Below are 17279 nucleotides of genomic sequence, written 5' to 3' on the forward strand. Positions count from 1 at the left end.
AAGTGAGCTACCTTGGAAGGAAGACAACTATACAAAAGTCCAAATACTCCACTAACTCCTGAACCCAACTCCTTGAATCATCTCCTCTTCTGAACACATCATTCTCCTACTGAAAGCCCCTACCTATTATTTACCCATTTTTTGAGTTTATTCATTCCGACCTCAGATTATCACCTACAGAGGGTTTCCTGTCCAGTTACATAAAAGAACTTCTGAATCTCAATGCTTAGAGCAGCGAGGGAAGGGAGATGCCTTTGACTCTCCAGCACCAATAGGGTGCCTTCGTTAGCAGTTTTTTAAGCACTTCCTCCCAGAGCTACCTCCAGCATCAGCCTGGGAGGCAGGGCTTCTCTGTTCTGTTGTTAGAACCAACAATTTAAAAAGATAATATTGACAGAAGAGTCTCATCTAGGGATCACTACCAAAAATATAACATGAAGTGATTTAAGTATGAGAAGGAGAGACAGAAAGGGTTGAGTCAGGAAAGGAGTGCACGTAGCTGATCCCAAATAAAGACAAAATTTAAGAGAGGAAAAACATTATGTATGTATATATAAACTAAAAGCAGAGCATATGAATGCTTAATCTGGTGGGAAGCCAAGACAACATCTATAGAAAAGCTTGATGTGTCACAACAAGGCTCAGCCATAGAGAAATAAGGCAATATAAAAAATGACCAAGGTATTTTGGTCACAGAATGGTCTCCTTCCACCTCCCAGCCAACCCCTGTGAATGCATCTCTATATATCTTTATATATATATATTTATATATATAATATAGAATCTGTTTTTTGTTAAAAAGTATTTCAATGATCATATATATTTATCAAGGCATGATGGCTTTAGGAAAGGGAAGGGGAATCCATCATGGGGGAGCTGAGATGGAAAAGGCAGGAAGGGAAGGCTGGGGTAAGAAATGTAAGGGAAAACTGTCTGGGGTCAAATAAATGCTCATCAAAGGGTGACACCAACAGAATTTTCACTAATGTTTCCCACGTCAAGGAGACACTGATGATATAGGTGAGTGCCAGGACCCCATCTCTTCTCTTGCATTCCTTTCCCAATTCTTCCCACCACCATGCATTTTAATGCCTCATGGCTCTCTCTCCCACATGTCTCTTGGACCCATGCTACCTTGCATCCCGGGGTTGATGGGTATGGCCCATATGTCTCTGGCCCCGGGTGCCTGATCTCAGAAGCCATTCCCACTGATATTAATGGACTGCAGATCCGCCACCTGCATGACGTTGATGCCACTGTTGGCAAGACGGGCAATACCCTCCGGACAGATGGCCTCCATGGCTACCATGTTGGTGGTAATAAGGGTCGAAGAAGTGGCAGTGCCACTGCCTTCTGAGCCTGCCCCACTGTCCAGGGGCAAAGTGCCCACACTCAAGGCCACCCCTGGGCCCCCTTTCTTATTCTGGTGGGTCTTGATATGCTTTGACAGATGGTCACTCCTCATGAAGCGCTTGGGACATTCAGGGCAGGCAAATTTCTTCTCACCTACATAAAGGATGAAAAAGAAGGTAAGAAGTTGACATAAGAAGTGTGGGTGTCTTATCCAATTCACAGCCCTAAACAATATTAGGTACAAAAAGGTGATAAGAACAAAAGAAAGCTACATCTTTAGCTTTTTAGGGATGAAAACTAGACACAGGATGGGAGAGTACTTATTAAGGAAGGTGGAACTTTAACAGTTAAATAAAGCAAAACAAAAACTATGAAGAATAATGGACCAACTTTTCCCCCTTCAAAATCCGACTCAAAACCTAGCGTCTTCCTTCTTAAAAGTTTTCCAAATTAACCCCAATTCCATTTGTAACTTATATATTCAGATTCATATGTACATGTTTCTTAATTTTTTACTTATTTCGTAAGTATATTTTATGTCTTTCCATTCTGGTTTCTTACTATTTCTCTCTTCCTCTAGGCTTCTGCTCACCTGTGTGTGTACGTTTATGCCTCTGCAGCTCATCCGAACGTGTGAAACGTTTTCCACAGTATGACCAGGTACACATGAATGGTCTCTCGCCTGTGTGCCAGCGCAAGTGTGCCCGTAGGTGTGAGGTCTTGCCATATACTTTGCCACAACCTTGGATGTGACAAATGTGCTGCTTCTTTTTGCCAGGGTCCCCAGAGCCCCTGCAAGTAAAGACAGTATTTATCATTTATTCTAGAGAAAGAATTAAAGAACCACAAAGCATCAACTGTAGTTTTTTTAAACCACTCAAAACTAACAAAATTATTATTTAAAAAAAGAAAAAAAGGTAGAATCCCTACTGAATAGTTTTTATGTTGTCTAGATGGGTCTGGTGAATAGAGATTGGGACAGGATTCTCTTGATTCAATAGTGAGCAACTATTATCATGACTAATTGCGATTGTCACAACTGTAAACATAGATGTTTTGTAACATAAAAGGGGGAGTAGTTAATCTTACATCCCAGGACCATCAAGGGAAAAGAGCATGGCATGAGTGGAATATGGGACCCTAACTAGAGACAGAAGCAGAGATGATGGCATGGAGAGACAGAGCATCTGAGGACTCTAGACTCGTGGAAAGACAAAGACTGTGTGCTGGCAGCCAGGAGGCAGGTTTGCAGAATGAGCCCTTTGGTTGTTTAAATGATCATCTATTTCTTAGTGTTTTTGTGTACATCAAAAAAACAAAGGAAATAGAAGCAAATGCTGTTAAATGATGATGCATGGAGGGGATGGTAATCATTGCAATGAAACAAAATACGATAGGTTGAGTGCAAAACCTATGCTCCCCCACGTAAACTATCACTCAGTTCACAATAAAAGCATTGAGAAAAAAAAAAAAAAAAGCTAAAAGCTTTCCTTTAGTAATCAGAATATAAATCTTTAGTTGATTCTGGTTCTTAATAACCAAAATTCAAGTTGTAGGTTTCTTCACTACTGGATATTTTCTCTTTCCTGTTGCTTAATTAATTTTGAAGTTAGAATATTTGAAGAGCCAATTACTCTCATGGGACTTGTACAGTTTGTGAGGCATTTTCTTGTATTTTTTCTCAATCCAAGCATTTTCCACAGGAAATACTGTGAATATAGTGATATTTTTGACTGAGAACTTACTTAATAATCAAGAGGTTCTTTCTTTTTAAGACTTACTAGTAGAGAACTTTATGGGAAATATACAGAACATGAAGACTCAAAGCTGAAAAGTTGGGACAATACTAAAGATTTCAGAGAAAAAACAACTGGATGACATACAGACAAACCCGTAAGTACAAGCCAAGCCCATACAGTCTACTATATTAAAAATTTGAGGTACAACAATGGTTCATAATAGCAAAGAGGTGCTACTTTGGGACACACATCAAACATTATTATTATTACTCTATTTTTATGTTAAAGATGTTTTCAGTGTGTCTGGTGTGGCCCTGCCAGTTGGTTAATGCATGACACTGCAAGGTCGGTGGTTCAAGCTCACCAGTTGCTCCTTAGAAACCCTGTACAGGGTCACTATGAGTGGGAACCAACTCATGGAAGGTAACAACTACAGTGTGTCTGGAAGTGTATTTCTAATATTTTCATGCAGTAGAAAGGTACACTACATACTATATACTAAAATAAACATTTGATGGCTGTTTGATATAAACCATACCTAACTGTTCTGATATATCCTCAAGATGTCAGCTTGAGGACTAAGGTGCGCCTGACCTAAGCTATGGTATTTTCAATAACCTCATATGGATGCGAAGGCTGGACAATGAATAAGGAAGACTGTAGAAGAATTGATGCCTTTGAATTACGGTGTTGGAAGAGAATACGAAAAGTGCCATGGATTGCCAAAAGAACCAATAGATCTGTTTTGGAAGAAGTGCAGCCAGAGTGCTCCTTAGAGGCCAAGACGGCCAAACTTCATCTCTCATACTTTGGACATATTGCCAGGAGGGAACAGTCGCTGGAGAAGGATATCATGCTTGGTAAGATGGAGGGTCAGAGAAAAAGAGGAAGACCCCAGATGGCAGCATTGATGGACTCAAGTGTGGCAACAGTAGTGAGGTTGGCCCAGGATCGGACACTGTTTCGTTCTGCTGTGCATAGGGTCGCTATGAGTCGGTTCCGACTCGATGGCACCTAACAACAACAACAACTGTTCTGACATATATACAAATTCGACTTAAACACTGCTTTAGGATTGGAACACATTCATAATCTGGGGACTGCCTGACTGTAAAAAAGTATTCTCTATATAAAGCAGATCCCAAGATCTTTTCAAGAATTAACTCTGATGTTTTTTCTCCCCAAACCAGAATCCAAATACAAAGTGGAAAAAAATTAGCCATTTTCCTGGGGAGAAGAGATCATCAGTGCTTTGTCAGTTACCCTTGCCAGGACTGACAATAACCAAAGATGGGCGAAGACAACAAGTGGAAGCTGGGAACTCCCACAAGGACCAAGTATTTTTTAATTACTCAAACTGCGAGCTTAAGACCCAAAACCCCTTTAGTTCATTGTTGGCCATAAATTAGTCCTAAATTAGATGAGGGCCTGTAATGTTGCTCCTGGGGACCTTTGGAGTTTTCTGGAACCTGGTGACTAGAGTCTTCCTCATCACTGCACCAAATGTGATGGGCACTCACTAGATTGTTAACAGTGCTCAAATATAAGCCATTTGGTCATTAAAAAAAGAATTCGTTTTGAAACGTTTTTTGCCAAGCCAATTTATTCCATGTGTAACATATTACTGGGTTCTAGGGAAATTTCCAAGGAGTATTTTTCTTGGACATAACAGCATATACAAGGGGGCTTCAAAAAGTTTGTGAAAAACTGCACTGAAAGATAACAGAATTTTTCCACAAAATTTTTAAAGCGCCCTCATATTAGCAGTGGGGTAAAAACCCTAATGGAAATAAAATCACAATTCTGTAGAAATCAGAATTTCCTTCAGAAACTTAAATGCACTTTAAGGTCTGTTTGAGGGAAACAACTTTAACTCAGTACTTTTGACTCAGGAAGACGATCTGCTTTTCTTGTAACTTAGGGTAACCTATAAAGAATGCAATAGAATTTTTGCTTTGGTATTTTTCCTTTTTATTATATTTTTGTACTTATTTGTATCGGGACAAAACTTCAGCAGATTTCCAAAGTAGCCTAATTAACTCTTCTTATTCTCTTTTAAAAGCAGTGACTAAAGGGAAAACAGAACTCGCTTAAGATTAAAAACAGGTGTTACTAATGAAAAAAAACATCAGACCTTTGCTCTGCAGGACACTTCAGATTCCCTAATGGAAATTTTTCCTACCAGGATTAAGCATTTTTGTCTATTTTAAAAGGAAAGAAAGACTGAAAAAAGTCACAATTCTTACACAGCTATTATAAAAAACTCATTATAGTAGATAGGTTGGGGAAGTTTCATTTTCTTTACAAGGCTGTTTTGCAATCAATTTTGTTAAACTCATTTCAAATCAGCTATTTGGTAACAAGTATTAGCCTTGCTAGAAGTCCTGGTGGTGCAGTGAGTTACACATTAGACTGCTAAGCACAAGTCAGCAGTTCAAATACACCAGCTGCTGCGTAAAGATTTACAGCCTCAGAAATCCTATACAGGGTAGCTGTGAGTCAGAACCAACTCGATGGCACCCAAGCAACCATTAGACTTCTGATGCCAGTCCTGGTGTGGCACTGCAGGATAAGCATTTGACCATAAGATCAACGATTCAAACTCATCAGCAGCTCCTCAGAAACCTTTAACAACAACAAACTGAAAACAGGTCCTTATTAAGGTTTGGGGTCTTAAGAGCCAATGAACACATTTGACCTAGCCTCGATGGCTTGTTAATCAGAACTCGACTAGAGGAAGATTATAAAAAAAAAAAAAAATTTTTTTTTTTTTGATAAAGGAAACAAGGGCAAATTGCTACAATTTGATGAACTTGACCTATACTCATGGAGGTGGTGGTTATGTGCCGTGAAGTAGGACCCAACTCATAGTGACCCTATACTGGGTTTCCGAGGCTGTAAATCGTTATGGAAGCAGAAAGCCTCATCTTTCTCCTGCGGAACAGCTGGTAGTTTCGAACTGCTGACCTTAAGGTTTGCAGCCCGATTTGTAACCACTATGCTACCAGAGCTCCTATACTCATGGAGGTAGTAACTCTAAAGGACTCTTCACATCAAATATCAATGCTATCTCCTCTGTACACAGGGTAGATAGGAACGGGCAACTTAGACATTTGGCTATCTAAAATGAGGGGGCGATAAAGGCATGAAGTAACTGGCTTACAAGGTTTCAAGGGGAAGTTTAGTTTAACAGTGTAGGGGGGCAGAAAGAATCCCCACTGAATAATTTTCATCTTGTCTAGATGGACTCAAGCATGGCAACAGTATTGAGGTTGGCCCAGGATCAGGCAATGTTTCATTCTGCTGTGCATAGGGTCACTATGGATCAGTACCGACTTGATGGCACCTAACAACAACAGATGGGTCTGGTTAAAACAGATGGGAGATAAGATTCTTATGATTCAATAGTGAGCAACTGTTACCATGACTAATTGCAACTGTCATAATTGTAAAGGTACAAGTTTTGTAACAAAAACGGGAGTAGTTAATCTTAACAGTCCAGAAACAGAGGACCCTAGGACCATCAAGGGAGAATAGCACTAGCAGAATGCGAGACCTTATCCAGAGAAGCAGCAACACCAGAGATGGAAGCAGAGATGGGGACATGGAGATAAGGAGCAGCTGAGGACTCTAGATTCATGGGAAGAGAGGGACTAAGAGATGGGAGCCAGGAGGCAGACTTGCAGAATGTACCCTTTGGTGGTGTAAATTATTATATATGTGTCATTATTTAAAAAAAAAAAAAGCTAAAGTGAATAGAGAGAAATACTGGTAAGTGATGGTACATGGAGAGGATTATTATCATTGTAATCAAACATCAAACAAGGTATACGATCTGCTGAATGTAAAACTGATGATCTGCCCTGTAAACGTTCAATTCACACACACACAGATAGAGAGAGAGACAGAGCTAATGAAACAGCTAGCACTGAAACCAAGATCCTATCCTGTAAAACCTACTAAAAATGTACCATCTCTGATCCATTTGCAAAGTTGCTGAGTCTTAAATATCAAAAAATTAATCCACTTCCTCTTATCTCCAAACCCATTAAATGCTCCCTTTTATACTCTTAAGAGACTAGGTGGGTAGCCTCACCTTCCTTCACTGTCTTTACAGTAGGGACAGGTACATGCTTCTCGCCGGTTCCTCCGACCAGGTTGAGGTTGGGGATCTGGGCTATTTTCTCCTTCCTCTCCACCTGCTGTGTCATCATGCATTCCATCACCACCAGCCCCATGGAGGCCAAGTTGAGCTCCATGATCACCTGAAATTAGGAGAGAAGAGTCAAGATGGGAAGTAGAGGAGGCCATTACAGCTTCACGCATTTAAGTGACACCCTACATTCAAAGACCATTTCTTTAAAGTTTTGAAGTCACATTCACTGATATTCAATGCTTGGAATCTAAAGAATCACCTTTGAAAACAAGAACAAATAAATGAAAATATGGCCAATCTCATTCATAATTTTAAAAATGGAACTCTACTTAATAAAGAATTTTTATGATTCTTCATATGTCATTCTAGCATACACAACATTGGTTTAAAAAGGCATTTTCATATGCATCTGGTGTTAAATTGGCGTAACCTTTGTGAGGCCAATTTGGCAACAATACTAAGATTTTAAATGCACATCTTTTTCGAACCAGCAATTCTGCTTAGAGCCAGCAGTGTCCAATGGATATACTCATGAGCACACAAAGGTATGCAATCATGTTTTTTGTAGATTTATAAAAAAACAATAACTAGAAACAATCTGTTGTTGTTATTATGTACTGTGCTAAATGTATACAATTAAAGAACTAGGTTAAGGAAATTATGATAAATTTATACAACAGAAGACTATGTAACTACTAAAAAGAATGAGATAGTTATATAATGTTGTAATTAATTGCTGAACAAATTTCTTACTCCCAGGTATCTCCAGAGCTTAAAAGTACTATAGAACCAACCAAATGGAAATGATTGAAAACATGACTTTAAAACTCCAAACTAGAAACCATACAAAACTTAAGGCAGCATGGTATAGGAGAAAACTCATCACTCTGCCTTGCCAAAATGAGCAAAATTATGGCTGAACATCCAGCAGAGAATATTGTGTTACTGAGTTGCTTCCAACTCATAGCAACCTTGTATAAAGTTTCTGAGGAGCAGCTAGTAGATTTTAACTTGCAACCTAGTGGTTTGCAGTCTAGTGCTTATCCTACAGTATCACACCAGGACTCCTTCAGGGAACAGTATATGTGTATTTTCAATTCTGACATAATGAGGAAAGAAAGGGAAGAGCTGAGATTAAAGTTAATGCTATTATGTTGTTGCTGTTAAGTGCTGTTGAGTAGTTCCGACTCATAGACACCCTGTATGGGGTTTCCAAGGAGCAGTGGTAAGCATGAACCACCAACCTTGCGGTTCAAATCAAACTTGCAGTCCAGTACAATAACCCACAGAGCCACACCAGGACTGCTAACTCCGTATGGTGTTGTTATGTGCCGTGGAGTCGGTTCTGACTCATAGCAACCCTGTACAGGGTTTCCAAGGCTATAAATCTTTACGGGAGCAGAAAGTCTCATTATGCCACAGAAAGGTTTTGATTCAAAACTGGATGATTCGTTAAATATTAGAAAGGGAGGAAAAAGAATGAGCATATAAGCTAAGGTTACCTGATATCACTTGCTTTTAAAGATAAACCTTTATGTGAACACTCACTATATTTTCTCTCCTGGTTAGTAAAAAAATTTGACATTGTAACCTGGCACATATAGACTTAACTGAAACAAAACTTCCACAAATACTTTCTCTTACTATAAACTGTATATTCTGAGATTTCCTAGATCTTCCAAATTCATCCTAGTATCAGCTATTTAGTTACTCAAATTTTTTCCCTTAATGCTTGTCAAGATCCAGTATATATTGGTTTCAGGAACCACTAATGCGTCACACCTGACATTTGAAAACACTGCTCTAGGCCAATGACTAAAAGTAATGTTTCATAAAAACAGTTAAACATTTTTCTCTAGTTTTCAAAACATCTAATGTCAGTAAGTATTCACTTATAAAAGCAATCTGTAAAACAAGTTAATGGCTATCGATATTTTAGATTCCTATAAAGGGAGGGTTTTGAACTGGCTTGTATACTTTTATTATATATTTTATAAAGAAGAAAATGAATAAATGGGGGTAAGTCAGGCTTAGTTTTACACTGTATCTAATCCCCACATCTTGAAGCTTATCAACATAATTTTGAGTTACTATGCCTAAAAAATTAAGGAACATAGTGGTTGTGAGTCGGGCTGCTAACCTCAAGGTCACCTAGTTTGAAACTACCAGTGTTTCCATGGGAGAAGAGATGAGGCTTTTTACTCCCATAAAGATTTACAGCCTCACCTCAGAAACCCTATACAGACTCCATGGCACACCACCACCATGCCTAATAATTAAGCTGTCCTTTGCATTTGCTGCCATTTACATCTTTAGGCAATAGTAAAAGGCACTAACATAAATTTAAATGTTTTGAGATTTTCTGGACAGTGGTGGAGCTAAACCTGGGGGAAGGTATTAAAAAGTATAGGGTTTAGAACAGCTTTTAGACTGAGATAACCTATATATGAATCCCTGTATCACCATTTGTTTACTTTTCTAACAGTGAGCAAGTAACTTCCCTAGTTACCAGTTTATCCATCAGAAAATTTTGATAAAATATTATCAATACATTTGAAAACCACACATAATGTGCTTAAAACACAGTATGTCATGAAGTAATCATTCAACACACTGTATATAATATGACTAGGAAAAAATCTTACGGCATGGCAAAACCACAGTGAAGAATTGTAAAACAAAACTGACAACATTTTGTTTAATAAGAGGCCTTAAAATTTATACTTGCTACTGAATGGAAACACCACTTGGTCAGTTTGTTGTACTGTGGTGGCTTGTGAGTTGCTTGATTCTAGAAGCTATGCCACCGGTATTTTAAATACCAGCAGTGTCACCCATGGTGGACAGGTTTTAGATGAGCTTCCAGATGAAAACAGACTAGGAAGAAGGAGTGACAAACTACTTCCGAAAATTTAGTCACTGAAAACATTATGAATCGCAGAGAAACCCTGTCAGATAGTGTCGGAAAATGAGCCCCTCAGGTTGGAAGGCACTCAAAAACGCGACTGGGGAAGAGTTGCATCCTCAAAGTAGAGTTAACCGTGATGATACTAATGGAGTAAAGCCCATGGGACCTTCATTTGCTAATGGGGCACAACTCAAAATGAAAAGAAACAGCTGCAAACTGCCATTAATCAAAACATGGAATGTATAAAGTATGAATCTAGGAAAAGTGCAAATTGTCAAAAATGAAATGGAACACATAAACATCGATATCTTAGGCATTAGTGAGCTGAAATGAACTGGTAACTGGCCATTTTGAATCTGACAACAACAAGGTTTACTATGCTGGGAACGACAAACTGAAGAGAAATGGTGTTGCATTTACTGTCAAAAAGAACATATCCAGATCAGTCATGAGGTACAGTGCTGTCTGTGATAGGATAATATCCATGCACCTACAGGAAAGCCAAGTTAATACCACTATTATTCAAATTTATGCACCAACCACTGAAGCCAGTGAGGATGAAATAGAAGAATTCGACCAACTTCTTCAATCTGAAATTGATCAAACCTGCAATCAAGATATATTGATCATTACTGGTGACTGGAATGCAAAGGTTGGAAACAAAGAGGAAGGATCAATATGGTGTTGGTGATAGAAATGATGCTGGAGATGGGCATGATAGAATTCTGCTAAATCCATGATTTCTTCATTTCAAATACCTTCTTTAGACAGCATAATAGATGACTATACACATGGACCTTACCAGACAAAATACACAGAACTCAAATAGACTACATCTGTGGAAAGAGACGATGGAAAAGCTAGATATCATCAGTCAACACAAGGCCAGGGGCAGACTGAGGAACAGATCATCAATTACTCATATGCAAATTCAAACTGAAGCTGAAGAAAATGAAAAGTTCACGAGAGCCAAAATATGACCTTGAATATAACCCACCTGAATTTAGAGATCATCTAAAGAACAGATTTGATACATTAAACACTAAAGACTGAAGACCAGAAGAGTTGAGGGATGACATCAAGAACATCATACAGGAAGAAAGCAAAAAGTCACTGAGAAGACAAGAAAGAAGGAAAAGATCAAAATGGATGTCAGAAGTGACACTGAAACTTGCTCTCCAGTATAGAGATGCTAAAGCAAATGGAAGAAATGAGGAGGTACAAGAGCTTAACAGAGGAGGTACAAGAGCGAAACAGAAAATTTCAAAGGTCAGTTCAATAAGACAAAGTCAAATAAGATCTGGAGTCAGAAAACCAAAAAGGAAGAACACACTCAGCATTTCTCAAGCTGAGGAAACTGAAAAAAAAATTTAAGCCTCGACTTTCATTATTTAACAATTCTCGGAGCAAATTATTGAATGATGCAGAAAGCATCAAAAGAAGATGGAAGAAAAACACAGAGTTACTGTACCAAAGGGAAAAGTTACTGTTAACAACCGTTTTAAGAGGTAGCATATGATCAATAGCCAATGATACCGAAGGAGGAAGTCCAAGGTGCACTGAGGGAATTGGCAAAGATCAAGGCAGCAGGAATTGATGGAATACAAATTGAAATCTTTCAAGAAAGTGAGGCAGGACTGGAGGCATTCACTCATCTATGCCAAGAAATTTGGAAGACAACTATCTGGCCGACTGATTGGAAGAGATCCATATTTGTGCCCATTCCAAAGAGAGGTGACTCAACTGAATGTGGAAATCATCGGACAATCTCTTTGACAGCCCATGTGAGTAAAGTTTTACTAAAGGTAATACAGAAATGGCTGCAAGCATACATTGACAGAGAACTTCCAGAGGTTCAAGCCGGAATCAGAAGAGGACATGGAACAAGGGATATCATTGCTGATGTCCAATGGATCTTGGCTGAAATCAGAGAATACCAGAAAGATGCTTACCTGTGCTTTATTGACTATGCAAAGACTACCGACTGTGTGGATCATGACAAGCTATGGATAACCTTACAAAGTATGAGTATTCCAAACACTTAATTGTGCTCATGAGGAATCTGTACATGGACCAACAGGTAGTTGTTCTAACAGAACATGGGAACACTGAATGTTTTAAAATTCAGAAAGGTTGCAACAGGGTTGTATTCTTTCACCATACTTATTCAACCTGTATGCTGAGCAAATAATCCGAGGAGCTGGGTTATATGAAGAAAAATGTGGCATCAGGATTGGAGGAAGACTCATTAACAACCTGTGATATGCAGATGATAAACCCCTTCCTTGCTTAAAGTGAAGAGGATTTAAAATATTTACTGATGAAGATCAAAGAGAGCACAGCCTTCAGTATGGATTGCATCTCAATGTAAAGAAAACAAAAATCCTCACCACTGGACCAACAACAACATTCTTATCAATGGCGAAAAGATTGAAGTTGTCAAGAACTTCATTCTTCTTGGATCAACCATCAACTCTCATAGAAGCAGCAATCAAGAAATCAAACGATTTATTTTATTAGGCAAATCTGCTGCACAAGACCTTTTTCAAGTGTTGAAGAGCAAAGATGTCAGCTTGAGAACTAAGGTGTGCCTGACCCAAAGCCATGGTATTTTCAATAACCTCATATGCATGCGAAAGCTGGATAGTGAATAAGGAAGACCATAGATGAATTGATGCTTTTGAGTTAAGGTGTTGGAGGAAATATTGAAAGTACTATGGGCTGCCAATAGAAGCAATAGATTTGTGTTGGAAGAAGTGCAGCCAGAGTGCTCCTTGGAGGCCATGATGGCCAAACTTTGTCTCTTATACTTTGAACATATTGTCAGGAGGGACCAGTTGCTGGAGAAGAATATTATGTTTGGTAGGGTGGAAGGTCAGAGAAAAAGAGGAAGACCCCCCAGCCAGATGGACTGGCAAAATGGCAGCATCAATGTGCTCGGGCGTGGCAACAATTGTGAGGTTGGAGCAGGACCAGGCAGTGCATAGGGTCGCTGTGAGTCAGTACCAACTCGATGGCACCTAACAACAACACTGAATGGAAACTGCCCCTAGTGGAGATGGAGAAATTACCTTTTGAATTATAAATACAGTGGGCAAAGCAGGAAATAAAGTACTATAGAGGACTAAAGTACCTAAGTACTTTGAAAGGTACTTTGAAAGACACTTAGGAAAAAAGTGTAGACAAAATTGTGGTGCAAATAAGGAAACCAACATCTCATCTATTTTCCAAGGTAACCTAATTTCATTAAAATCTGAGAATTATTCGCCAAAGTTCTCCTCTGTCCCATATTCTACACAGTTAATTGGGAAAACATAATCTTTCCTCCACTTAACTGAAATGTAGGCAAATATTCAGCACACGGCATCAATTCAGTAAAGAGACAATCAAAGAGAAATTTTCAGTTCTCCTTTCCATGATGAAATTAATTAGTAAGCCAAAGTTTTATGACAGCTTTGCCCAGTTCAGTGCTTGTCTCTTGCATCAGGTTCTGCAATGGCTATAGCAACTGCACACTTTTAGTTTCCTCAAAGTGTCAAAATGTCAAGAACTTTCAAGGAGACCATAGTCAAATATACCCTATTCACTGCTAAAAAGAAACATGGGCAAAACTTTAAAAAAAGAAAACAAAAACAATGAATTAAGAAACTCCCCAAATAACTTTCATAGACACTCCAGGGTCCAATTTTCCATTCCTAGTCAACTGCTCCCTCCAACAGTTTTGGGCAGATTATTTCTTTTAACTTCAATTCAGTAAGTATTAATATGGCTGAATCTAGAAATTATACCTAGTATTAAGCACATAATAGGTTTTCTGAACATGTTTCATTAAAAATGATTTTAATCAAAGAAGTATATCTCAAACCATTAAGCACTTGAGTGACTGATCAGTCATGGTGAAACAGAGTAGTGATTACATATCACATATGTACGAGGAACATCAGAAATCCAGAAGTCAGTCCCAAACAGGACATAAGAAAGTCTCTAAGAACCAAACATAGATTATTTTGTAACACATAGTATTTTAAAAATAATTTTAACAATCTGGTTTCCTAGTCAAAAGTTAAATTAAAGGTAGTAAATTAGAAGAGGAAAAAGACTATAAGGGAATAGAAAAGTTGTACTGTTAATGCCAGAAAAATGGACAGGAGTGATAAAATTAATACTAAAGAATTATGTTGTTGTTGTTGTTATGTGCCATCAAGCCAGTTCTGACTCACCGCAAGCCTGTATAGCGTTTCTGAGAAGCAGCTGGTGAGTTTGAACCACCAACCTTGCAGTTCAAATGATCTTGTGGTCCAATGCTTATCCTAAAGCACCACATCAGGATTCCAAAGCCTATAGCACCAGTATTCCCAAGTGGTCTCCCATCCAAGTACTAACCAGGCCCGATCCTGTTTAGCTTCCGAGATCAGAGGTGATCAGGTGCATTTAGGGTGATATAGGATCTTCAAATTCATCTTCACGTCAGTTATTTTGTTACTGTTAATATAGCAGATTAACTGAGGTAGGTACAGATAATGTAGGACAGACAGGATAAATACTTCATTATTTTTAATTACCAGCTCTCAAAATAATGAATTTTCCTAGAATCTTCTAAAAATGACCAATGAGCTTTCTTTTTCTTAAAATGAAAATCAAGTTTATTATGATACAATTTACATATAATAAATTCACCCTTTTGTAAACTTAGACCAAAGATCCTCAAATGGGCACAGTTTTGCTTCCCAAGAAATATTTGGCAATGTCTGAAGGTATTTTTATTGTCGTATCTGGCATCTAGTTCTGCTAAACATTCTCCAATGTACAGGACAGCCCATCCATACCCCACAACAAAGAATTAACAGGTTCAAAATGACAACACACTGTGTGCCTAGATTGAGAAACCCTGATTTAGGGTTGCTATAGGTTGGAAAAGACTCAACAGCACTTAACAACAAGAACAATACATACAGTGGAGTCCTGTTCTGTTGTGATGCTGTAGGATAATGCACTGGATGCTAGCATTAAATTGCCTGTGACCTTTATACACAAAGGTCTATTTGTATATAAAATTCTTGGCTCTTATTTTATCTCCTGGATTCTCTTTAGTTTTAATCCACTGTATTCTGGCACTAAATATGCTGTTAAAAGTCTAATGATACTTCACTTTCTTTCATTTATAGATGAGGAGGTCTTTTTTGCTAGGCTTCCCAGATTAATTTTTTTCCCTTAAAGTCAACCAGTTTTCTAGAATATATTGCAGGTACACTGGGAAAAGTTCCCTTTCTGTTCCATGGCTTGTTTTCTTTCTTGGAAATTTTGTTCATATGAATACTGGTAATCTTTAACTATATTTTATATCATTTTACCTCTGGAATTATTGAGACCATTGTTTTTATCTCCTACATAAGGCTTAATTTAAAAATTTTGGTTTTGCTACCCTAGTTACTCTAGATCTTGCCATTATTAATAAACTTTGAGACAATTTTGTTATTGCTCTTGTTAAGTGCCTTCAGTAAGTTCCAACTCATAGCAACCCTATACAGGGTTTGCAAAGCTTTTAAAATCTTTGCGGGAGCAGAAAGCCTCATTGTTTTCCTTCTGCTGAGCGACTGGCAGGCTCAAACCGCGTTTTTTGTGGTTTGCAGGCCAATGCTTATCGTATGGAGTCACTGTGCTCCCGAAACAATTTTAGATTTAGAGAAAAAAACGCAAAGAGTGTACCAAGCTCCTACATAGCCTTCACCTAGCTTCCCTTAGTGTTAAAATCTTACATAACCACTGTACATTAATCAAGACTAGTAAATTAAACATTGGCACAGTACCAGTATATAAACCATAGACTTTATTTAGATTCCCCATTTATGTCCTTACTGTGTTTCAGGATGCCATCCCAAATACAATGTTGCATTTAGTCATCCTTAGACTCCTCTAAGAAGTCTTGGTATAGCACTGTAGGATAAACACTGGACTGGTAACCGAAAGGTCAGTGGTTCAAATACACCAGGCTACTCCTTGGAACACCTATACAGGGTTGCTATGAGTAGGAATTGACTCGACGACAGCGCTTAACAACAACACACTCCTTTGATATGTGACAGTTTTTGTTTTTCATTACTTCAACAGTCTTAAAGATATTGCCACATTCCCATAATCTTAGTCAGGTGAACTGTGTTATGTTTTCACTTGTATGTGGGTGTATGTGCACTAGGTTGCAATGCTAAAGAGTGGATACCGATAGTTGCTCCCAGTTTTCACTTTCCCCTTTCAGGCTAAAAGAAGTCTGATTTTGTTCAGGTTAGTAATGTATCAGTTCAAAAATGTTCTGCCTAGATTTCCTTGCAGATAAGGGACAGTCAAGTAACAAGGTCTCAGTCACTTGGGCATAATATTAAGTTTCTGGGTGAATACCACTTTCAGGAAAGCTGTTTAAAATAGGACCAACTTGGCTTGCTTCCTCCCTTATCAAACTTCACCTTGTCCCTTTTCTCCTCTACAGAAAAAGAACAGGATGATCAGAAAAGTAGAGCAGCTGTTTTGCAAGCATGAAACGGTCACACACTAAGGTAAATGTAAAAGTGGCAAGTTTCCTACTGTTACCTGGAGCAGTCACACCAACTTTGGATTGACTACCTCCAGATTTCAAATATTTGTTATTGTTTGTTACCATCTAGTCAGTTCTAACTCATGGCAACTCCATGTGTGTAGAGTAGAACTGCTCATAGTATTTTCAAGGCAATGACCTTTCAAAAGCAGATCACCATACCAGCTTCTGCTTGTGTTCTACCCACAAACTTTTCAGCTAGTACTTAATCACTTAATGGTTTCTGATACTCAGGGACTCCTGTCTTCATGTTATATGAGAACAATAAACCCCTATTCTAGTTAAGTCACTATGGTATGATTTCTGTTATATACAGCCAAATGTACTCTCTAATTACAAAAAAAGTAGAACTATGTTTACTTAAAGCAAATCATATGCCTTATTAGGCATACAAATTTTTCTCCTGACATGATTTTGTGTCACTGTTTTTTGTTTTTTTTTAAGGCATATATAATAATTTATATCTCCAAAGGGCACATTCTGCAAGTCTGCTCCTGGCCACCAGTTCTTAGTCCTTCTCTTCTTAGTTGATGAATC

The 17279-nt window shown here is 38.3% G+C and overlaps 1 protein-coding gene across 2 annotated transcripts in view; it reads right to left on the minus strand.

The window, feature by feature from the left end:
• Positions 1-787: 787 nt before the first annotated feature.
• Positions 788-17279, minus strand: part of SP1 (Sp1 transcription factor) — a 56407-nt gene continuing 39915 nt past the window's right edge. For both annotated transcript variants that reach the window (XM_006869963.1, XM_006869964.1), the window contains exons 4-6: positions 7189-7357; positions 1946-2145; positions 788-1506 (exon numbers count right to left, since the gene is read on the minus strand). In XM_006869963.1, coding sequence (XP_006870025.1) covers positions 1193-1506; positions 1946-2145; positions 7189-7357 — 683 coding nt within the window. In that variant the 3' untranslated portion in view covers positions 788-1192. The remainder of the gene's footprint in view (positions 1507-1945; positions 2146-7188; positions 7358-17279) is intronic.

The sequence above is a fragment of the Chrysochloris asiatica genome, unplaced genomic scaffold (genome assembly GCF_000296735.1).
Source record: "Chrysochloris asiatica unplaced genomic scaffold, ChrAsi1.0 scaffold00138, whole genome shotgun sequence".
Taxonomy (NCBI): domain Eukaryota; kingdom Metazoa; phylum Chordata; class Mammalia; order Afrosoricida; family Chrysochloridae; genus Chrysochloris; species Chrysochloris asiatica.